General features: G+C 50.9%; 1 protein-coding gene and 2 long non-coding RNA genes across 5 annotated transcripts; 2 read left to right on the forward strand and 1 right to left on the reverse strand.

The window, feature by feature from the left end:
- Positions 1 to 159: 159 nt before the first annotated feature.
- LOC120360411 (uncharacterized) lies at positions 160 to 1532 on the forward strand. Its single transcript, XR_005576917.2, has 4 exons — positions 160 to 233; positions 382 to 646; positions 1112 to 1232; positions 1314 to 1532. It is a non-coding gene; the product is annotated as an uncharacterized LOC120360411 (long non-coding RNA).
- On the reverse strand, positions 637 to 4240 carry ABHD11 (abhydrolase domain containing 11). Of its 3 annotated transcripts, XM_074390280.1 has the most exons (8): positions 4030 to 4214; positions 3701 to 3836; positions 3273 to 3515; positions 2936 to 3109; positions 2611 to 2781; positions 2307 to 2488; positions 1110 to 1187; positions 637 to 963 (listed from the first exon to the last, which is right to left on the reverse strand). In XM_074390280.1, exons 1-8 carry the CDS (start codon positions 4149 to 4151, stop codon positions 924 to 926), a joined length of 1146 nt encoding a protein of 381 aa, XP_074246381.1. In that variant the 5' UTR covers positions 4152 to 4214; the 3' UTR covers positions 637 to 923. The 3 variants fall into 3 exon arrangements, with proteins under 3 accessions (XP_074246381.1, XP_074246382.1, XP_003934317.2); XM_074390281.1 differs by lacking the exons at positions 637 to 963; positions 1110 to 1187 and adding an exon at positions 1786 to 2069 and having other exon boundaries at positions 4030 to 4240; XM_003934268.4 differs by lacking the exons at positions 637 to 963; positions 1110 to 1187; positions 3273 to 3515 and adding an exon at positions 1786 to 2069 and having other exon boundaries at positions 4030 to 4238.
- On the forward strand, positions 3812 to 20406 carry LOC141582419 (uncharacterized). The gene is made up of 3 exons (XR_012515252.1): positions 3812 to 3887; positions 19417 to 19585; positions 20186 to 20406. It is a non-coding gene; the product is annotated as an uncharacterized LOC141582419 (long non-coding RNA).
- The last annotated feature ends 2756 nt before the right edge of the window (positions 20407 to 23162 follow it).

A 23162-nucleotide genomic window follows, 5' to 3' on the forward strand; every position in this document is an offset into this window, starting at 1 on the left:
AAGGCGTGGGCAGAGCGCCCTCTTGCGGCGAAGGGAGGAAGGGGGCTGAATGTGCTCCGGGCCCGGCTGAGGGTTCTAGGTCGCAGCAGGGCCTCCTCCTTGGCCCGATGGGGGCGGGGCCTGCCAGGGAGTGCCTTGCGGGAAGGGAGGGCAAAGGGCCATGTCTTGCACTTGCCCCACCCGGCTGCCAAGAGTTCCAGTCACCAGGCCACCCTGAGTCTGGGCCCTTGAGGGTAAGTGTTCTGAACCCAGCTGCCTCGTCCTTCCCTGACGATGGGGTGAGAATTCCTTTGCTCCTTGGGGGTCCAAATATCCTGCCCACCCTGTTCGCACGGACGCCCGGCAGGGGCCACACCTGCCACCTCCTCTTCCTTTCCATAGGTTGAGACTGGGAGACTGGGGCAGCAACCCGGGGCAGGTACAGAGCGCCTCAACCCCCTCCGCACCTGACATCAGCATCAACGTCAAGGCCAGGGCAGCAGGGCCCAGCGCAGGACACCTCTTCCAGACGAGACTTGATCACCGCCTCCTCCTCTGTCACCCTGCGCCACAGCCCAGAGTCCCAGGCGGCTGGAGCACTGGGGGACGCCCAGACAGAGCCTTCCCTGGACCAAATCCTCCAGGAGCGGGATGAAGCCATTGCCAAGTAAGAGGAAGCTGCTTTTGTGGGGTGGGAGCTCCCCTGCAGGGGCTTCCTTCCCTCCTCCCCTTCCCCTCCCTCTTTTTTCGAGACAAGGTCTTGCTCTGTTGCCCAGGCTGGAGTGCTGTGGCGTGATCCTATGGCTCACTGCAGCCTGGAACTCCTGGGCTCAATACATCCTCCTGCTTCGGCCTCTTTTAGTAATGGGATGACAGGCAGGAGCCACAGTGCCCGGCTCTGCTCCCACCTTTCACCTTTCACAAGACGTGGGTAGAGCGCCCTCTTACGGTGAAGGGGGGAAGGGAGCGGAGTGTGCTCTGGACCTGGGAAGGAGAGGGGACTCGTCTGGCATTCTGGAAGGAAAGCCACACAAGCAGCAGTCCTATCACTGAGGTAGGGGCTGTGGCGACACCTGCCCACACCCAGGGCTGAGCCACAGGGTCCAAGCCTCAGCTGTTCTTCTACTCACAGGAAGCGGGCAGTGGAGGCGGAGCTGCACACGTGCAAAGCCCGGCTGCATGCTGTGGAGGCCCAGCTGCTGGAGGTCCTAGAGGAGAAACTGAGGCTGAGGCGGGAGCTGGAGGCCTGGGAGGTAGGGGGAGTGCTGTCAGAGCCTGGGAGGTGTGGGGAAGAGGGCACAGCCACAGCCTTGAACCTGCTTTCCTGCCCACAGGAAGACATGCAGCGGCTGGTGTGGCAGCAGGTCCAGAATCAGCTGCAGAAAGAGGCTGAGGGCACTCGGGGAGCCCACGGGGACGCCAGAGCTGCCAGGACCCCCGGGCCTAGATTCTCCCTGGGTCGGGGACGTTGGTGGTGACACAGACCTCAGCCCAGGACTGTGGGAGTAGTGTCTTTATTCATTAAAGCCTGAGGTCTGAGCACCCCTGAAAAACCTGTGTCCACTCAGTGCCCGTCTGAGTCCTTCTGTGCCCAAATGTGCAGCAGGCTGCAGGGACTTGAAGCCTGGGGTTTTGTGTCTCCTCTGTTTTTTTTTTTGAGACAGAGTCTCGCTCGGTCGCCCAGGCTGGAGCGCAGAGGCAGGATCTCGGCTCACCGCAATCTCCGCCTCCCGGTTTCCAGTGATTCCCCTGTCTCAGCGTCCCGAGTAGCTGGGATTACAGGTGGCACCACCATGCCAGGCTAAGTTTTGCATTTTTAGTAGAGACGGAGTTTCACCATGTTGGCCAGGCTGGACTCGAAATCCTGGCCTCAAGTGAGCCTCTTGTCTCGGCCTCCCAAAGTGCTGGGATTACAGGCGTGAGCCACTGTGCCAGCCCCGCTTCTTGCCAGCAACTCTTAGACCAGGAAGCCTCGGATGGCAGCTATGAAGTCCTGTGGGCGGTCAGCGTGGATCCAGTGGCCAGCGTTAGGCACCGTCTGCATCTGGGCCCGAGGGAAGAGCCGCATAATCTCAGGGTGGTGGCTGGGACTGTGCGTTGCGGCAAAGACCATCAAGAAAGGGTGAACGTGGGAGGAGGAGGAGAGAAAGAGACAAGCGGAAGCAGAGTGGGGAGAAATGGACAGGGCTGTGTGAGCCCACATACCTGGTGCTATTTCCGGCCTCTCGGCCACCCCCCTTCCACACCCAAGGCCTACCCTGGTAGGGTCCCCAGACTGGGGACTGGGTGAATAAGGCATGCACCTCCCACTACCCAGGCTGGCTTACTGCACGAATTGGGAGTTTCCACCACAGAGAAAGAGCGTTGGCCCGAGGTAGGACTCCTGCCTCTGTGGGAAGGCCAATATCTTGTCTAGGTGCTGGGTCAGGGCATCCAAGTTCACCCTCCACACGAAGCGCCCATCTACCTCCACCAGGTTAGTGAGCAGGAACTGCCGCACAGCCATGTCCTGCGGGGGTCCAGCAGTTGGGGGGGGTTCCTTGTGTGGTCTGGGGGTACCACTCTTCCCTTGACAGGTCCTAGGTCTATAATACCATGTGTGTCGGGGTCGGGGGGGCTTGGGTGTATCACCTGGACGACAGAACTGAGCTGTTCGTCAGCCAGTTTTCGGGCACGGGAGCGGGGCAGCTCATCTGGGATGTTGATGGTCCTCATGGCTGTCACATAGGTTGCAAAGTTGGAGACGCCTGTGGTTTCCACTGGGCTGATATCTACAGCAATCAGGCGTTCCACCAGCTCTGGCTGTGGGAGAGAACTGAACTGAGACCAGTCTTAGGGCAGACACAGTGAGTCTCAGGCACGGCTCCTGGAGCCTGAACTTGGTCATCCAAGGCTCGTCTGAGTGCCAGGTTGGCTGTGGGGAACGCAGGGTATATACTGAACACGGGCGGCTCACCCTCTGTAGTGCCAGCAGCATGGCTGTCTTCCCTCCCATGCTGTGGCCAACGATGACACAGGGTACCAGGCCCAGCTGGGGCAGGAGGTCCTGCAGGTCCTGGCTCATGATCTCATAGCTCATGTCCAGGCTGTGGGGGCTGTCACCATGGTTACGAGCATCCACTGTCAGCACCTGGGGAGAGCGGTGAGACGGGGCTGCGTTGGTATCCACATTCTAGGGGTAGAGAGCCAAAGGCCTCATAAGGACAGCAGGTCAAGGGGTATGAAGATACACCCTGCAGAGAAGGGCCCAATTTCCAGACCTAGGAGGTCCAGATGAAGAACCTGGGGCCTACTCTGCCAAAGAAGAGCAGGCCCCAGGGTTGTGACCACATCTCTTGAAGGGCTGGGCTGGCTGAGTGGCCATTCTGGAGAATGCTAGGTAGGAGACTCCAAGAAATTTCCAACAGTCGGAGCTCAGAAGAATGGGCTGCCATAAGAGGTGGTGAGTTCTCTGTCATCCCTGGTGAACAAGCAGGGGCTGGCCCCTTCATGGGAAGGGTGCAGGCGCCTAGGCATTGGCTAGCGCCGACGGAGACCTACAACATGAATTAATGAAGATGGCAACGTGAGGGAATGAATGGGGTTGCCATTCAGGGCTAATACTCTGCATGAGGGATCCGGAAGTGAGCGTGAGAAGCGGGCCCCGCCCCGCCTCCTTCCAGGCCCCGCCCACTCCCGCCCCGCCCCGCCCCGCAGGAGCCCCGCCCACACGGAAGCGCACCCTCCGGCCTGTCTGCTGGGCCAAGGCCTTAGCGATGGAGTTGAAGTTAGTTTTGCTGCCGAAGAGCCCGTGCAGAAAGACGACGGCTGGGAGGGCTGCATCCCCGTCCAGAAGCCTGTAGGACAGCGGCAGCGGCCTGGCGGGGCAAGGATCGGGGGCTGAGCTGGCGGAGCGGCGAGGGGGGCGGGTAGGAGAGGGAAAGAAGGGCTTTGCGGGAGAGGCCTGGGAGGGGGCGGGCCCAAGGGGAGGAGGTGGGGCCTTCGGGGCCCGGCGGGAAGGCGGGAAAAGGAGGACAGAGGATGGCCTCCGCCCCGGTGCCCTTGACTGACCTCGGCTCGGCGCCCCCTCGGCCTCTGCTGCTGCTGGGTGTGACGGGCACCCTCGTGAAGCTAGGACTGGAGAAGCCGAGCCCCGCATGGGGGAGCCTCCAGGCTCGGGTCCAGCGGAGCATGGTTGCAAGCCGGTGCCCGGCGTGCACCTCGTGAGGTTCGTCCTGCCCACGCTCCTCCTCCCGCTCAAGCTCGGAACCCCGCCCAGTTCCGGCTAGAGCCCCGCCCTTTCCCGCCCTCATCGTGGGATTCACCGCCCTCGATCTCGTTTCCTTACGTAATCCCCGGGAACAGTCCGGCCCCGCCTCCAGTCCCGCCCCTTACGCCATTACGTAATTCCCGCAGGCCTTGCGCCCGTCGCCCTGAGCGCCGCACCTGGCCACGCCCTAGGCGGACCACCCAAAGTGCTTGCCCCGCCCCTCGCGAAGCCCCGCCCCTCGGTTCCGGCCCTGCACCTGCCCTCACTCACTGACCTGGGTGGCTGCCATCCTTTCTGTGCCGGCGGCGCGGGAGGGCGGCGCCGGGGTGGCTCTGGGCGGCAGAGCGCCAGCGTGGTGGCGCCTTGCTCCACTGCTGGGGGCCCGGGCAGGACTTCCATCCTGGAGTCATCGATCTAGAAAGAGCTCGGGGGCACTCTAGAGCTCTCCCCCCGCCCCCCCCGCCCCCTTGGCATTTGGGGAAGCCTCCCCCAGTCCGATCCCACCTGCTTTTCCGCCCACACGCCCCCATTCTCGTACTCTCCTATCACACATCCTGCCTTTAGGTCTTCACGCCCTACCTCCTCCTGCCTTCCAGATAACCAGTTGCCCGAGTCCTGTACATTTTTTGAGGGAGGGTCTCACCCTCGCTCAGGTCTGAGTGCCTCGATTTCCTCGCTTACGCTATCCTCCTGCCTTTACCTCCCTAGTATCTGGGACTACACGCACACAGACTAAAGTTGTTGTTTTTTAACAGAATCGTTAAAATTTTTTTTTTTTAGGCCGGGCGAGGTGGCTCACGCCTGTAATCCCAGCACTTTGGGAGGCCGAGGTAGGTGGATCACTTGAGTCCAGGAGTTCGAGACCACCCTGACAACATGGTGAAACCCAGTCTCTACTAAAAATATAAAAATTAGCCGGATGTGGTGGTGGGCTTCTGTAATCCCAGCTACACAGGAGGCTGAGGCAGGAGAATGGCCTGAGCTCAGGAGGCAGAGGTTTCAGTGAGCTGAAATCTCACCACTACCCTCCAGTCTCTTGCCAGAAAGACACTCCGTCTCAAAAAAGAAAAAAAGAAAAAAATCCCAGGTGTGGTGGCATGGCCTGTAGGCCCAGCTACTCAGGAGGGTAAGGCAGGAAAATCTCCTGAACCTGAGGAGATGGAGATTGCAGTGAGCCTGTAGCAGGAAAGGCCGCAAAACAAACCTCTTGAACACCAAACTAGGGGGAAGGGCTCTTAGAAGCTTAAGAGGATTAAGGGTCTCCTTCCTCAAGTTGAGATCTTGCCACTGCACTCCTGTCTCAGTGACACAGCGAGACTCCATCTCAAAAAAATAACAAAATTTTTTTTTAATAGAGTCAGGGTATTGCTATGTTGCGTAGGCTGGTCTCGAACTCCTGGGCTCAAAGTGCTGAGATTACAGACATGATTACACCACACCTGACCCAACAAAATTTTTTTGAGAGAAGGGGTCTTGCTAACCTTACTCAAGCTGGTCTCCAGCTCCTGGCCTCCTGCGACCCTCCAGTCTCGGTTATATGGGTTGTTTTTTTGTTTTGTTGTGTTTTGTTTTTTTGAGACTGAGATTTGTTCTTGTTGCCCAGGCTGGAGTGAAATGGTGCAATCAGGGCTCACCTCATCCTTCATCTCCCAGGTTCAAGTGATTCTCCTGACTCAGCCCCCCAAGTAGCTGGGATTTAGTAGAGACAGGGTTTCTCCATATTGGTCAGGTTGGTCTGGAACTCCCAACCTCAGGTGATCTGCCCACCTCGGCCTCCCAAAGTGCTGGGATTACAGGCTTGAGCCACCACACCTGGCTTTTTTTTTTTTTTTTGCCTGCATCACCCAGGCTAGAGTGCAGTGGCACAATCACAGCTCACTGCAACCTATTCCTCCCCCACCTCCTTAGGGATCCACAGGATGAGTCCATATATATATATATATATATATATATATATATATATATATTAGATGCAGTTTTGGTCTGTTGCTAGGCTGGAGTGCAGTGGCACGATCTCCGTGCACAGCAACCTCCGCCTCCTGGGTTCAAGCGATTCTCCTGCCTCAGCCTCCCAAGTAGCTGGGACTACAGACGCACGCCACCACGCCCAGCTAATTTTTTGTATTTTTAGTAGAGACAGTGTTTCACCATGTTTGCCAGATGGTCTCGATCTCTTGACCCCGTGATCTGCCTGCCTCGGCCTTCCAAAGTGCTGGGATTACAGGCGTGAGCCACTGCGCCCGGCCTAACTTTTTTTTTTTTTAATTATTATTTTTGAGACAGAGTCTGGCTCTGTTGCCCAGGTAGAACCCAGCTCACTGCAACCTCTGCTTCCCAGGTTCAAGCTATTCTCATGCCTCAGTCTCACAAGTAGCTGGGAGCACAGACGCCCACCACCACGCCCAGCTAATTTTTTTCTGTTTTTGGTAGATATGGGGTTTCACCATGTTGGCCGGGCTGAAGATGTGTTCTAACTCTGTAAAGCGCCGTCTCCTGCCTAGTGGGACTCTAGGTGTTTTCTTCTAATCTGAGGAGGGCTGAGGTCACCGGGGACTCTAAGCACACCAGGTGATGTGATCAATTTGGTTTCCCGAACAGTTATTAGGGGAGTGATGAGGACATCTGAGCCCCTGATGGGGTCTGGTCCCAGGCCTGGGAGGGGTCCTTAGAGAGTGTTTTTCTAGAGTTGGTGGATGAAAGGCATGGGGGTTGAAGATTCAGAAGAATAGTGTTTTTTTTTTTTTTTTTTTTTTTGAGACAGTCTCTCTCTGTTGCTAAGGCTGGAGTCCAGTGGCATGGTCTCGGCTCACTCCATCTCCCGGGTTCAAGCGATTCTCCTGCCCCAGCCTCCCAAGTAGCTGGGATTACATGTGTGCGCCACCATGCCCAGCTAATTTTTGTATTTTTAGTAGAGACAAGGTTTCATGGCCAGGCTGGTCTCAAACTCCTGACCTCAGGTGATCCTCCCACTTTGACCTCCCAAAGTGCTGGTATTACAGGCATGAGCCACCATGCCAGGCCTCAGAAGGTGCTTTCAAACTGCTCCCTGCCACACACCCTGCCCTCCACCAGATAATCTGAGCCTGGCCCTAGAGCCCCACGTCTGGGGCAGAAGAAGCCTTGAGACATTTACTCAGAGTCCCGGGCCCCAGCCCTGATCAGGTGGCTGGTGAAGGCAAGCAGAAAAACCAGTTGGTCTGAGGTTTCCACTTGAACATTCCAGAGACAGTGGTGGGGGCAGGGAAGGGGTCGTTGCTACCTGGCAAGGGATCTGGGGGTGGTGTCATCCTGGGGACCGCCTAGACCTCCAAACTGGGGAAGGCCAGAGGGGAGGCCTTCCGGAGCCCCCGGCATGCAGAGGTGAAGGTGGGAGGTGAAATGGACGATCGCTCTTTGGAGGTGGAGTCTACACGGCCCGGTCCGTGTGCCCAGCCTTCCTGTGAAGTGGGAGGGTGCCATCCTTATTTTGCTGATGAGGAAAGAGAGGCTAGGACGGTGAAGTAACTCAGCTCCAAGTCACTCAGCCGCTGCATGGCCCGGATTCTTTCATTCACTGACTCCTAACACAGTGCTCCGTGGATTCAGTCACCACCCTTCAGGCTGCGGGGACTCAGGGCCAAAGGGGTGTGGCCTGCGACGGCAGGGACACTGCGCCTAGGTGACGGTGGCACTGAATGGGTTAAGGAGGGGAGGTGGCGGGAGTCCCGTAACCGCACCTGGCCCAGTATCGGTCACGTGGCCAGGGTTTCACCTGCCCCGCTGAGCAGGGACAATCAGGCTGCTTGTTTCGTGGCTGGTCGCCATGGTGACAGCAGCTTGCCAGGGGAGGTCACGGGGCAAATTCCTGCTGGCCGGCCGGGTGGGGCAGGCGTGTCAGCTGTGCTGGCACCAGTCGGGGCTTCCTGGAAGACCCCTGGAGCTTTCCCTTGGGGCTGTCCCCAGGGGGCCCCTATGTGACTCCGATCACAACCTCCTCCCATCTCAAGCCCCACGTCAGCTTCTCTCCCGGATTTTGAACCTGAGTTATGTATGAGGCAGCCAGGATTTTCATATACATTATCTTGTTTAATCCACACAGCAGCCTTTCCCACGTGGGAAAGGTCATCCCTGCGGGTCTGTTGCCGGGGCGCCTCCCCTGCGACTTGCTCAACACGTTGAGAGCGCTGGCTCCTTCCTGCCTCGCTTCACCAAGCCCAGGCCCACCAGGGCCTCTCGCTTCGTGCCAAACACCTTCCTAGATGCAGCCGTGAACAAAACATCAAATTAATCAGCCTCACAACAAAGGATTTTGTCCGGGTATTTATTTTCTTCGGAGCAGGTTAGGGAGGCCCCAGCCATCCAGAGAAGGTGGGGACGGCACAGGATCAGGCCAGGGGTCTGGTGTCCAGAACATCCCCACGAGCTCTCTCTGCCACCTCCCCGCCCCAGCTGCGCCTCCTCCCCCCAAACCTTCCCACCATCCCCACAGATTCTTCTGCTTTCAGTCACTCCTCCCTCTGCTCCCTAACCTCCAGCAGATCCTGCCGACAGTAAAGTTGTCAAGTTGTTTTTGTTTTTGTTTTTTTTTTAACTAAAGAGTTGGAGTCTTGCTCTGTCGCCCAGGCTGGAGTGCAGTGGTACCATCTCGGCTCACTGCGAACTCCGCTTCCCGGATTCAAATGATTCTCCTGCCTTAGCTTTCTGAGTGGCTGGGATTACAGGTGCCCACCACCATGCCCTGCTAATTTTTGTATTTTTAGTAGAGATGGGGTTTCACCATGTTGGCCAGGCTGCTCTCGAACTCCTCACCTCAGGTGATCTGCCTACCTTGGCCTCCCAAAGTGCTGAGATTATAAGCATAAGCCACCGTGCCTGGCCAATTGTCACCTATTTTTTTTCTGCCTCCTGACTCTGTGGAAGTCCCAGTGTTTCCCAGGAACAATCTCATCACACATACAGATTCTGGTTTGTTTTTTTTGTTTTTTTTTTTTTTTTTTTGAAATGGGATCTCGCTCTGTCGCCCAGGCTGGAGTAATGTCGCAGTCTCGGCTCACTGCAACCTCTACCTCCCAGGTTCGAGTGAGTCTCCTGCCTCAGCCTCCCAAGTAGCTGAGATTACAGGCACCTGCCACCATGCTCGGCTGATTTTTCTTTTTAGTAAAGATGGAGTTTCGCCATGTTGGCCAGGCTGGTCTCAAACTCCTGACCTCAGGTGATCCATCCGCCTCAGCCTCCCAAAGTACTGGGATTACAGGTGTGAGTCAAGGCACCCAGCCTATGTTTGGCTAATTAAAAAATTTTTTTCTAGACACAGAGTCTTGCTTTGTTGCCCAGGCTGGTCTCAAACTCCTGGGCTCAAGCAGTCCGTTAGGCACAGTCTCCCAAAGTACTGGGATTATGGGCATGAGCCACCATGTCCGACCTGGAGCCTGTATTTATGGAGCACCTTCTACGTGCCAGACACTGGAGCTTCTAGAGGAATCCAAGATCGATTTGCAGACCTGACAGATGCTAGTGGGTGTGTGATCATGCACTGCATTAATACGCAGAAGAGAAAAACCTAAACCCAGGAATCTGGCCTGGCGCTGGGGCTGGGGAGGCGGCTCTGCGGCAGATTATTGGGTGGAGGTCTGAAGCATGAGTAGGAGTCGGCCAGGTGAAGGGTCAGGGTGGAAGAGGGTGTTCCAGAAGTGGGAACACCGTGTGCAATGGCAAAGCCATCCCGTCTTCCAAGGCAGAATCTTAGGAGTCTTTAAGAGATGGGATCTTGCTCTGTTGCCCAGGCTGGAGTATAGTGGCATGATTGTAGCTCACTGCAGGCTCCAACTCCTGGGCTCAAGCAATCCTCCCACCTCAGGCTCCGGAGTAGCTGGGAATACAGACACTCACGACCACACGTGGCTAGGAGTAGTTCTTGAGGCTTCCTCTTTCCTTCCCTCTCCTCTCCTGTTTCCCTAATCTAATCCTTTACCTGGTTCTGTTGATTTTTTTTTTTTTTTTTAGACAAACACTCTGTCGCCAGGGTGGAGTGCAGTGGCGCAATCTCTGCCTCCTGGGTTTAAGCAATTCTCTTGCCCCAGCCTCCCGAGTAGCTGGGACCACCAGTGTGTGCCACCACGCCCCACTAATTTTTTTTTTTTTTTTTTTTTTTTTGAGGCAGAGTCTTGCTCTTGTTGCCCAGGCTGGAGTGCAATGGCATGATCTTGGCTCACTGCAACCTCTGCCTCCTGGGTTCAAGTGATTCTCCTGCCTCAGCCTCCTGAGTAGGTTGAATTACAGGCATGCACCACCACGCCTGGCTAACTTTTTACATTTTTAGTTGAGACGGGGTTTCTCCATATAGGTCAGGGTGGTCCCGAACTCCTGATCTCAAGTCATCCGCCTGCCTCGGCCTCCCAAAGTGCTGGGATTACAGGCATGAGCCACCGCGCCCGGCCAACACGATCTTTTAACAACATACAGTATGCTTCTATGTTAATCTATTTTTTTCTTTCGTACATTTTCCTATTTTTCTGTGTTCTGGGTTCTGGACTCATTGCCCTAGGGGATGCATATGGCTCGACCTAAGAGTGGAAAAGCTAGTTTATGTGTTTCAAAAGCCGCAGCCCTTAGGGGAAGGGAATGCCTCAGCAGAGAGAGTATCTTGGCCAGGAATGGAAGGAAGGTCTGCCACCTGCTTCTTGGTTTGCAGGGTCCCCAGAGAGGAATGGCTCATTGGCCTGCCAGGTGGGCAGGGCCATAAACAGCTTGCAAAATATTCTCCTGTTCCCCCAGGTTCGGAGCAGACGCAGTGCAAGCTGCAGGGCTGGAGGGGCCGTTGACACAGGATGATGGGTATCTTGTCATCGTTGCTTGAGGGCTGGATGCTGTACAACTGTCCCTCCTTGCGACCTCCCTCCTCTCTAAGCAAATGTGGCCCTGTTGCATATCCAGGAATTGTGGCCCGGTCTCAGGAGGACTGAGGTTACATTTGTTTCCAGGCCGGGTGTGATGATCGCGTCTGTAATCCCAGCACTTTGGGAGGCTGAGGCGGGTGGATCTCTTGAGGTCAGGAGTTTGAGACCATCCTGGCCAACATGCTGAAACCCCATCTCTACTAACAATACAAAAATTAGCCGGGCGTGGTGGTGTGCACCTGTAATTTCAGCTACTTGGGAGGCTGAGGCAGGAGAATTGCTTGAACCCCAGAGGGAGAGGTTGCAGTGAGCCAAGATCACATCACTGCACTCCAGCCTGGGCAGCAGAGCGAGACTCCGTCTCAAAAAAAAAAAAAAAAAAAAAAAAATTGTTTCCAGCTGCCTCTACAGAATAGAGCATCAGGGATGAACACTAAGATGAATTACAGAAAATAATGTCATTGTACATTTAAGTTCATTATTGACATTCGGTAACTGCTAGAATGCCATCCATGCTGGTCCACAACGAAGTGACTTTTTTTTTTTTTTTTTTCCTGGGACAGAGTCTTGCTCTGTTGCCCAGGCTGGAGTGCAGTGGCAGGATCTCAGCTGACTGCAACCTCTGCCTCCTGGGCTCAAGAGATCCTCCCACTTCAGTCTCCCAAGTAGCTGGGATTATAGGCACATGTTACCACACCGGGCTAATTTTTTTTGTTTGTTTCAGATCCGAGAACACAGAGCCCAGAAAAATAGGAAAATGTACAAAAGAACAAAATCGATTAACATAGAAGCATATTTTTTGTCGTAAAAAGATCATGCTGCCGGGCGCAGTGGCTCAAGCCTGTAATCCCAGCACTTTGGGAGGCCGAGGCAGGTGGATCACGAGGTCGAGAGATCGAGACCATCCTGGTCAACATGGTGAAACCCCGTCTCTACTAAAAATACAAAAAATTAGCTGGGCATGGTGGCGCGTGCCTGTAATCCCAGCTACTCAGGAGGCTGAGGCAGGAGAATTGCCTGAACCCAGGAGGTGGAGGTTGCAGTGAGCCGAGATTACTCCATTGCACTCCAGCCTGGGTAACAACAGAGAAACTCTGTCTCAAAAAAAAAAAAAAAAAGATCATGCTAATGAACAGGGAGGGAAATATCTGGAGGGCCAAAATACAAGTCCAGGAGGAGGTGGAAATACAGGAGTCTCGCTCTGTCACACGGGCTGGAGTGCAGTGGCGCAATCTCAGCTCCCTGCAACCTCTACCTCCCAGGTTCAAGCGATTCTCCTGCCTCAGCCTGCCTAGTAGCTGGGATTAGAGGTGTGTGCCACCACTCCCAGCCTTATTTTTATATTTTTTGTAGAGACAGAGTTTCACCACATTGCCCATGTTGCTCTCAAACTTCTGAGCTCAAACGATCCTCTCACCTTAGCCTTCCAAAATGCTTATAGGCACAAGCCACTGCACCCAGCCTCTTTTTTTTTGAGACAAAGTCTCACTCTGTCACCCTGGCTGGAGTGCAGTGACGACATCTCGGCTCACTGCAACCCCCCCCTTCCAGATTCAAGCGACTCTCCTGCCTCAGCCTCCTGAGTAGCTGGGATTACAGGCACGTACCACCACCGAGCCCAGCTAATTTTGTATTTTTAGTAGAGATGGGGTTTCTCCGTGTTGGTCAGGCTGGTCTCGAACTCCCAACCTTGTGATCCTCCTCCCTTGGCTTCCCAAAGTACTGTGATTATAGGCGAGAGCCACTGTGCCCGACCTTTTTTTTTTTTTTTTGTGAGACGGAGTTTCGCCCTTGTTACCCAGGCTGGAGTGCAATGGCGCGATCTCGGCTCACCGCAACCTCCGCCTCCTGGGTTCAGGCAATTCTCCTGCCTCAGCCTCCTGAGTAGCTGGGATTACAGGCACGCGCCACCACGCCCAGCTAATTTTTTGTATTTTTAGTAGAGACGAGGGTTCACCATGTTGACCAGGATGGTCTCGATCTCTTGACCTTGTGATCCGCCCGCCTCGGCCTCCCAAAGTGCTGGGATTACAGGTTTGAGCCACCGCACCCGGCCCTTTTTTTTTTTTTTTTTTTAAGAGGCAAGGTCTTGCTCTGTCACACTCAGGCTGGAGCGTGAGGTGCAGTGAAACAATCATACCTCATGACAGCCTCCAACTTCCTGGCTCAAGTAATTCTCCGGCCTTAGCTTCCTGAGTAGCTGGGACTGCAGGTGTGTACCACCACACTGGCTAATTTTTACATATTTATTTATTTTTGTTTTAGAGATGGGGGTCCCACTGTGTTGCCCCGTCTGGCCGAACTCCTGGGCTCAAGTGATCTTCCCTCAGCCTCTAGACTAGATGGAACGACAGGTGCCAACCACTGTGATTTACATGTATTTTTATTTTTGAGATGGAGTGTTGCCCTTGTCACCCAGGCTGGAGTACAATGGTGCACTCTTGGTTCACTGCAACCTCCACCTCCTGGGTTCAAGTGATTCTCCTGCCTCAGCCTCCTGAGTAGCTGGGACTACAGGAGGTGGAGGTTGCATGAGCCACCATGCCCGGCTTTTTTGTATTTTCAGGAGAGAGGGGGTTTCGCCATGTGGCCAGGCTGATCTCAAACTGCTGATCTCAAGTGATCCGCCCACCTCAGGCTCCCAAAGTGCTGGGATTACAGGCATGAGCCACTGCGCCCCGCCGATTTACATTTTTAAAGGACAGTTTGCCTGTCTAGAAGAAGATGTGAGGCAGATTAGAGGGGAAGTGGAGGAGAGGCAGCAACATCAGTTAGGAAGCTATTGCAGACATCCAACTGTGACACGATGTTCACTTCTGACTGGAAGGTGGCTGTAGAAGTAGGGAAAGAAAGATTTGGGATGTATTTTGGAGTTAGAATCAACAGGATTTAGGCTGGGCTCGGTGGCTCATGCCTGAAATCCCAGCACTTTGGGAGGCTGAGGCGGGTGGATCACGAGTTCCAAGAGATTGAGACCATCCTGGCCAACATAGTGAAACCCTGTCTCTACTAAAAATACAAAAAATTAGCTGCGCATGGTGGTAGGCGCCTGTAGTCCCAGCTACTCAGGAGGCTGAGGCAGGAGAATTGCCTGAACCCAGGAGGTGGAGGTTGCGGTGAGCTGAGATCGCAACACTGTACTCCAGCCTGGGTGACAGAGCAAGACTCTGTCTCAAAAAACAAAAAACAAACAAACAGCCCCTCCCTCCCCAAAACACCAAAGAAACAGGGTTTGATGAGGAATGGGATGGGTAGGAGGAAGATGGTGGTGAGGGACAGGAAGAAACCGACGACAGACAGCACCCAGGTTTCTGGACTAAACATGTGAGTGGTGAGTAGTTGTGCTATTTACTGAGATGGGGAAGTTTTTTTCCCCCCAACTCTATAAGGTGTGAGTAAGAAGAATCTAGAGTGTCCACTTGGGACATTCTAGCAGTTACCAAATGTCAAGAACAAACGTAGATGTGCAATGACATTATTTTCTGTAATTTCATCTTCGCTTTCACCCCAGTGCTCTCTATGTGGGAGATGCTGCTGAGATATTGTAACAGTTAACAGTTATGGAGCGCTTAACAAATGCCGAGCACTGTTCTTGCTGCCAAAACACCACGGGTTCAGGCTAGGCCCTGCTGCTTGCTGCACAGAAAGCCAATTGCCGCACAGAAAGACGATTATTGGCAAGGAAGAAGGCTTTAATCGGGTGCTATGTCTGAGATGGCAGATCAGTCTCAAATCTCTCTCTCTGATCGACTAAAGTTAGGGTCTTATACAGCAGGGAACAAATGTACCCGTGTACAGGAAAATAGGAACTGGGGAGGGGTAAGGAAGCAATCATGATGAATGAGGGGGCTGGCAATTCATGGTCTAGATGCCGTGATCTAGTGAGTTTCTCAGTTCTTCGATACTTTCTATGAGGCCTGGGGGTCATTTACTGAAGAAGGAACTCAGATAAAGTACATGTAAGTTTCAAGCTTAAAGACCAGAAGGGTTGGCTGGCACCCGTGGCTCATGCCTATAATTCCAGCACTTTGGGAGGCCCAGTCTGATGGATCGCTTGAGATCAGGAGTTCAAGACCGACCTGGCCAACATGGTGAAACCTCATCTCTATTAAAATACAAAAACTTGCTGGGTGTGGTGGCAGGTGCCTGAAATCCCAGCTAGTCAAGAGGCTGAGGCAGGAGAATTGCTTAAACCCGGGAGGCAGAGGTTGCAATGAGCCAAGATTGTGCCACTGCTCTCCAGCCTGCAAAACAAGAATGAAACTCCATCTCAAACAAACAAACAGGAAAACAGAGCACTAGGATTATAGGCATGATCCAACACTGTGTCTGGCTTATCTAAGATTTTCATAGCTAGAGAGAAGTTAATGCCTGGCTTCAGAGCTTCAGAGCACAGGCTGACTCTTCTTAGAGGCTAAAACACCTGGTGACTTGAAGTTAAAGCCAGTGCTCACTTGCCATTCTGAAAATCCCAGAGCCCTTAAGAATTACATTAAATTGGCTGGGCACGGTAGCTCATGCCTGTAATCCCAGCACTTTGGGAGGCCAAGGTGGGCAGATCACCTGAGGTCAGGAGTTCGAGACCAGCCTGACCAATATGATGAAACCCCGTCTCTACTAAAAATACAAAAAATAGCTGGGCATGGTGGCAGGTGCCTGTAATCCCAGATACTCTGGACGCTGAGACAGGAGAATTGCTTGAACCTAGGAGGTGGAGATTGCAGTGAGCTGAGATCATGCCACTACACTCCAGCCTGGGTAACAAAGCAAGACTCTGTCTCAAAAGGATTATATTAAATCTGCTCTGTCTGTGCTCTAGAAGGGGAACAACACAGCTTAGATGACTCCACATCTGTTTACAAGGTTGTTTGCTGAATATTTGAAACCCACTGTCGATACCCGCTCAGAAAAAAAAAAAAAAGAATCATTCCTTTCAAAATATTATTGCCTATTGACAATGCACCAGGTCAGTCAAGAGCTCTGTTGAAGATCTGCAAAGATATGAATGTTGTTTTCATGCCTAGTAATAAAACATCCATTCTGCTGTTCATGGATCGAGGAGTAATTCAGATTTATTTTTTTATTTTTTTTTTTGAGACGGAGACTCCCACTCTAGCCCAGGCTGGAGTGCAGTGGTGTATGCTTGGCTCACTGCAACCTCTGCCTCTTGGGTCCCGGTTCAAGCAATTCTCTTGCCTCAGCCTCTGGAGTAGCTGGGATTGCAGGCACAAGCCACCATGCCCAGCGAATTTTTGTATATTTTTTTTTTTGAGAAAGAAAAAAAGAATAATAAAAAGAATAAAGAAGAGGAAGAACGAGAAAGAGGAAGAGGGAGAGAGAATGGGGGTATTGCTTTATTGCCCGGGCTAGAATGCAGTCTAAATATGGGTATGCCTATAATTGTCCTTAATAATGGAGACATAAAATAAAATGAGGGAAGAGAATAACAAACAAGGAGCCAACCAACATTTCGTTTAAACTTCTAAGTTGATATGATATGGTACTGATAAGAGTGTATATTTTGTATATTTAAAGTGGAGAGTTCTATAAATGTTAATTACATTTACTTGTTCCAGATCTGAGTTCAAGTCCTGGATATTGTTGTTAATTTTCTGTCTCATTGATCTGTCAATATTAATGTTGAAATCTCCCACTATTATTGTGTGGGAGTCTAAGTCTCTTTATTAGTCTTATATGTCTTGGTATTCCTGTATTGGGTGCGTACATATTTAGGATCTTTAGCTCTTCTTGTTGTTACATTGATCCTTTTATCATTATATAATGTCCTTCTTTGCTTCTTTTGATCTTTGTTGCTTTAACAACTATTTTATCAGAGGCAAAAATTGTAACTTCTGCTTTTTATTTATTTATTTTAGCTCTCTGTTTGGTTGGTAAATCTTTCTCCATCCCTTGTTTTGAGTCTTTGTGTATCCTTGAATGTGAGATGGGTCTGGATGCAGCATACTGATGGGTTTTAGTTTTTTATCTAAATTGTCTGTCTGTCTTTGGATTGGGGGATTTAGTCAATTTAAATTTAGAATTAACAATGATATATGTGAGTTTAATACTGCCATTTAATATTAGCTGGCTATTTTGTCCATTAGTTGATGTAAATTCTTCATTATATTGATGTTCTTTTTGGTATTTTTTAGAAAGGCTGATACTGTTTATTCCTTTCTATGTGTAGTGGTTCTTTCAGAAGCTCTTGTAAAGCAGGCCTGGTGGTGATGAAATCTCTGAGCGCTTGCTTGTTCACAAAAAACTTTACTTTTCCTTCACTTATGAAGCTTAGCTTGGCTGGATGTGAAATTCTGGGTTGAAAATTCTTTTCTTTAAGGGTGTTGAATATTGGTCCCCACTCTCTTCTGGCTTGTAGGGTTTCTGCTGAGAGATCTGCTGCAAGTCTGATAGGCTTCCCTTTGTGGGTAACCTGACCTTTCTCTTTGGCTGCCCTTAGTATTTTCTCCTTCATTTCAACCCGGGTAAATCTGACGATTATGTGCCTTGGAGTTGCTCTTCTTGAGGAATATCTCTGTGGTGTTCTCTGTATTACCTGGAGTTGAATATTGTCCTGCCTTACTAGGTTGGGAAAATTTTCCTGAATAATGTCCTGAAGCGTATTTTCCAGCTTGGATTCATTCTCTTCGTCACATTCAGGTACACCTATCAAGCGTAGATTAGGTCTTTTCACATAGTCCCATATTTCTTGGAGACTTTGCTCGTTCCTTTTTATCCTTTTTTCTCTAATCTTGTCTTCTTGTTTTATTTCACTGAGTTGGTCTTCGACCTCTGATATCCTTTCTTCTGCTTGATCAATTCGGCTGTTAAAACTTGTGCATACTACACGTAGTTCTTGTATTGTGTTTTTCAACTCCATCAATTCACTTATATTCCTCTCTAAATTGTGTATTCTTGTGAACATTTCGTCAAACCTTTTTTCAAAGTTCTTAGTTTCTCTGGATTGTGTTAGAACAAGTTCTTTTAATTCACAGGAGTTTCTTATTATCCACATTTTGAAGCCTGCTTCTGTAATTGGAACCCACTCGTTCTCCATCAAGCCTTGTTTCGTTGCTGATGAGGAACTGGGATCCCCTGCTGAGGAAGAGACGTTCTGATCTTGGGTATTCTCAGCCTTTTTTGGCTGTTTTCTTCCCTTCATTGTAGATTTATCCATCTGTGGTCTTTATAATTACCGTCTTTGTAATTGGGTTTCTGAGTGGACGTCCAACTTATTGATTCTCAGCGCCGAAATCTGAGCAACCCACTGCGCCGACCAAATCAGCGGCGTTAAGCTGGATGGTGCTTTTCTGACTCTGCACCAAGAACTGACGCTCCGAGGCGCCGGCAAAACCGCCTCGCCAGTCACAAGAGTCGCGCTGGCGACCCGTGGGGCTCCTCCGCTGGGAATCTCTGGTGCGTGAGCAACAAGAATTCATGTGAAGGTGTGGCGTCCTCTCGTTCTTTGCACTTTCACTGGGAGCTACAATCCAGAGCTGCTAGTGATCAGCCATCTTGGATCTCTCTCGAATTTTTGTATTTTTTAGTAGAGATGGAATTTCATCATGTTGGCCAGGCTGGTCTTAAACTCCTGATCTCGTGATCCACCTGCCTCGACCTCCCAAAGTGCTGGGATTCCAGGCGTGAACCACTGGGCCCAGCCAGTAATTTGGACTTTTAAGTCTTATTCTTTAAGAAATACATTCTGTGAGGCTGTAGCTGCCATACATAGTGATTCCTCTGGTGGAGCTGGGCAAGGTAAATGGAAAACCTTTTGGAAAGAATTCGCCATTCTGGACGCCATTAAGAACATTCAAGCTTCTTGGTAGGCGGTGAAAATATCCACATTAGTAGGAGTTTAGAAGAAGTGGATTCCACCCTGTGGGAAGTAAAAAGTTCCTCTTCCAAGTTTCCTTTCTTGTTAAAGAATAAATTATGAGTGTGCTAATAACTCTTTGTTAAGCTCTATCCTATGAAGCTGTGAGACTGCCTATGGGGGCGTAGTATAGTCCATGTCCTTGTACTTTAACCAAGATATCATGCCCCAGCTCGCAGCCTATGCCCCTTATCTCTTTAGAAAAGTTTTAAGTTGTTGGCCAATTGGGCTTTAGTTTAGATTGTGAGGTCCGGCTCCAACCAATGGAGATCAGGCACAGCAGTAAGGACGACCCCAGATGCCTAAAGGATAAATATGTTTCCTTTGTTCATTGTACTCTCATAGCAAGATGGCCAGCGAGGGTACCCTTCCTGCAGTGCAGGAAGTAAAAGTTGCTTTGCTGAGAGATTCTTTGTCTCAGTGCTAATTTTTCTTTGCAGCGCAGAGCATCGGTTTCCAACACACCCTCATGGATAACTTTGAGGGGTTCAAAGACTTCAGTGGAGGAAGGAATTGCAGATGTGGTGGAAGTAACAAAAGAACTACTATTAGAAGCGAAGCGTGAAGATGGGACTGCATTGCTACAATCTCATGATCAAACTTAAACAGGTGAGTTGCTTCTTTGTTATGTTTTGTTTATTTTTGAGACAGTCTCGCTCCGTTACCCAGGCCTGGAGTGCAGTGGCGTGATCTTGGCTCCCTGTAACCTCTGCCTCCCAGGTTCAAGGGACCCTTGTGCCTCTTCTCCTTCCCCGACCCTCACCCTCAAGTAGACCACACTGTCTGTTGTTTCCCTCTTTGTGTTCCTAAGTTCTCATCATTTAGATCTCATCATTTAGATCATTTAGATCCCACTGTACAAGCGAGAACAAACGTGATTTGGTTTTCTGTTCCTGTGTTAGTTTGCTAAGGATAATACTCAAGCTCCATCCATGTTCCTATGAAAGACACAATCTCATTCTTCTTTACGGCTGCATAGTACTCCATGGTGTATGTGTACCACGTTATCTTTATCTAGTCTATCATCGATGGGTGTTTAGGTGGATTCCACACCTTTACTATTGTGAATAGTGCTGCAGGTTTTTTTTTTTTTTTTTTTTTTTTTGTCTTTTTATTTTTCACTATCTCCAGTAATGGCTATAAGCAAGTTTTTTGTTTGTTTGTTTTTGTTTTTTTAAATTAAATTTCTTTTTCTTCTTTTTTTTTCAGGCATATCACCTTAGGTCAGGAGTTTGAGACCAGCCTAGCCAACATGGTGAAACCCCGCCTCTACTAAAAATACAAAATTTAGGCCAGTAAATTAGCTCAACCACTGTGGAAGACAGTGTGGCGATTCCTCAAGGATATAGAAACAGAAATACCATTTGGCCCAGCAATCCCATTACTGGGTATATACCAAAAGGATTATAAATCATTCTGTTATAAAGACACATGCACACGTATGTTCATTGCAGTACTATTTACAATAGCAAAGACTTGGAGCCCATTTAAATGTCCATCAAGAATAGACTGGATAAAGAAAACGCACATATATACCATGGAATACTATGCAGCCATAAAACAGGATGAGTTCATGTCCTTTAAAGGGACATGGATGAAGCATTCTCAGCAAACTGACGTAAGAACAAAAAGCCAAACACTGCATGTTCTCACCCATAAATGGGTGTTGAACAATGAGAACACATGACACAGGGAGGGGAACATCACATAGTGGGGTCTGTTTCGGGGTGAGGGGCTGGGGAGGGATAGCAGGGGGTGGGGAGATTTCGGAGGGATAACATTAGGAGAAACACCTAATGTAGGTGACAGTGGGATGGAGGCAGCAAACCACCAAGGCATGTGTGTAGCTGTGTAGCAATCCTGCAAGATCTGCACACGGACCCCAGAACTTAAAGTATAATAAAAAATAAATTAGGCTGGGCGCAGTGACTCATGCCTGTAATCTCAGCACTTTGGATCACCTGAGGTCAGGAGTTTGAGATCAGGCTGACCAACATGGAGAAACCCTGTCTCTACCAAAAATATAAAATTAGCTGGGCATGGTGGCAAATGCTTGTAATTTCAGCTACTTGGGAGGCTGAGGCAGGAGAATCGCTTGAACCCGGGAGGCAGAGTTTGCAGTGAGCCGAGATCGCGCCATTGTACTCCAACCTGGGCAACAAGAACAAAACTCCGTCTCAAAAAAAAAAAAAAGACAAAGAAAAAGCTGGACACGGTGGCATGTGCCTATAGTCCCATTTACTCAGGAGGCTGAAGCAGGGGAATTGCTTGAGCCTGGGAGGCGAAGGTTGCAGTGAGCTGAGATCATACCACTGTACTCCAGCCTGGGTGACAGAGTGACTCTGTTTCAGACTCTGTGTCAAAAAAAAAAAAAAAAAAAAAAAAAAAAAAAAAAAAAAAGCTGGGTGTGGTGGCTCATGCCTGTAATCCCAGCACATTGGGAAGCCAAAGCAGGTGAATCATGAGGAGGGGAGTTTGAGACCAGTCTGGCCAACATAGTGAAACCCCGTCTCTACTAAAAATATGAAAACTTAGCCAAGTGTGGTGGTGTGCACCCGTAATCACAGCTACTCAGGAGGCTGAGGCAGGAGAATCGCTTGAACCTGGGAGACAGAGGCTGAGTGCAGGGTTTTTGAGGAGAGAAAGGACGCTGAGTGGGGTCGGACTTGGTGGCTGGGATGTGGAGGGGCTGGGATTTGGAGAGCACAGGTGGCAATGGAGAGGTGAGCATGGCCTACGCCCTCAGGGGCTTCTAAGGCGTGCCATGAAGTCTGGGTGGCATCTGGAGGGCCATGTGGGGGCAGGAGGCCTGAAGGATTTTAAGTAGGGGAGTGACATGGTCAGACTCAGGGTTGCTCTGCGATACTGGCTTGGAAAGGGGCGTAGCTGGGTTGGGAGTGTAAGGAGGGAGCGTGGAGACCGGAAACTCTCCAGGCTGCTGCAGAAACAGGCTGGCGTCCTGGCTGGAGTCCGGCAGTGCACATGGAGAGAGAGGTGGACACATCCAGGCATAAAGAGAAGGTGACAGTGTAGGGACTGATTATTTTTTTTATTTATTTTTATTTTTTTTACATTTCCTTCTTGAATTATATTTTATTTTATTTTTGAGACAGTCTTGCTCTGTCGGCCAGGCTGGTGTGCAGTGGCTCACTGTAACCTCCGCCTCCTGAGTTCAAGCCATTTTCCTGCCTCAGCCTCCCGAGTAGCTGGGATTACAGGCACCTGCCACCGCTCCGGGCTAATTATTGTATTTTTAGTAGAGACGCGGTTTCACCATGTTGCCAGGCTGGTCTTAAACTCCTGATCTTGTGATCTGCCTGCCTCAGCCTCCAAAAGTGCCGGGATTATAGGTGTGAGCTACCACACCTGGCTAATTTTTGCATTTTTTATAGAGACAGAGTGTTGCTTTGTTGCCCAGGTTGGTCTTGAACCCCTGGCCTTAAATGATCCTCCCGCCTCTGCCTCCCAAAGTGCCAGGATTACACTGCACCTGGCCAATACCCCTTCTCTTCTAGTTAAGAGCTAGAGGCAGCAAGTGACTTGGTCCAGGTCCTGCAGTGGGCACCTGATGCCCATGCTCTGCTCTCTCCTGGCTCTGCGGAGCGTTCTTGTCTCTGCTTGGGTGACCTTTCGGGCAATCCTGGCATGGGAGGGGGAAGGAAGGTACTGTCTGTTCTTCCAGGCCAGCCACAGACCTTGAGGGAGCCACAATAAACGCTGTGTTTGTTTGATAAAGCAGTTGGCTTTTGGTCTGGCAGGAGGAAGAGCTAGAACAGGTGTGGCAAGAGCGGGCAGCCTGTGGCACCTCTGTGGGAGGTGGGTGAGACTGCCCCAGGGCCTGGCAGGGGGCTTTGGAGCTGTGGAGTTTGAAGAAACCTAGGGACTTTCTCACGACCCAGCCAACACTCTCACATTCCCAGGCCCCTGCCTGAACAAATACACCCAAATCTTTTTCTTTTTTTTCTGAGATGGAGTCTCACTCTCTCGCCCAGGCTGGAGTGCAGTGGTGCGATCTCAGCTCACTGCAACCTTCGCCTCATGGGTTCAAGCAATTGCCCCACGTTAGCTTCCTGAGTAGCTGAGACTGTAGGCATGCACCACCATGCCTGGCTAAGTTTTGCATTTTTTAATAGAGACAGGTGTTGCTTTGTTGCTTAGGCTAGTCTTGAACTCCTGGCCTCAAGTG

This window comes from Saimiri boliviensis, chromosome 20 (genome assembly GCF_048565385.1).
Source record: "Saimiri boliviensis isolate mSaiBol1 chromosome 20, mSaiBol1.pri, whole genome shotgun sequence".
NCBI lineage: Eukaryota > Metazoa > Chordata > Mammalia > Primates > Cebidae > Saimiri > Saimiri boliviensis.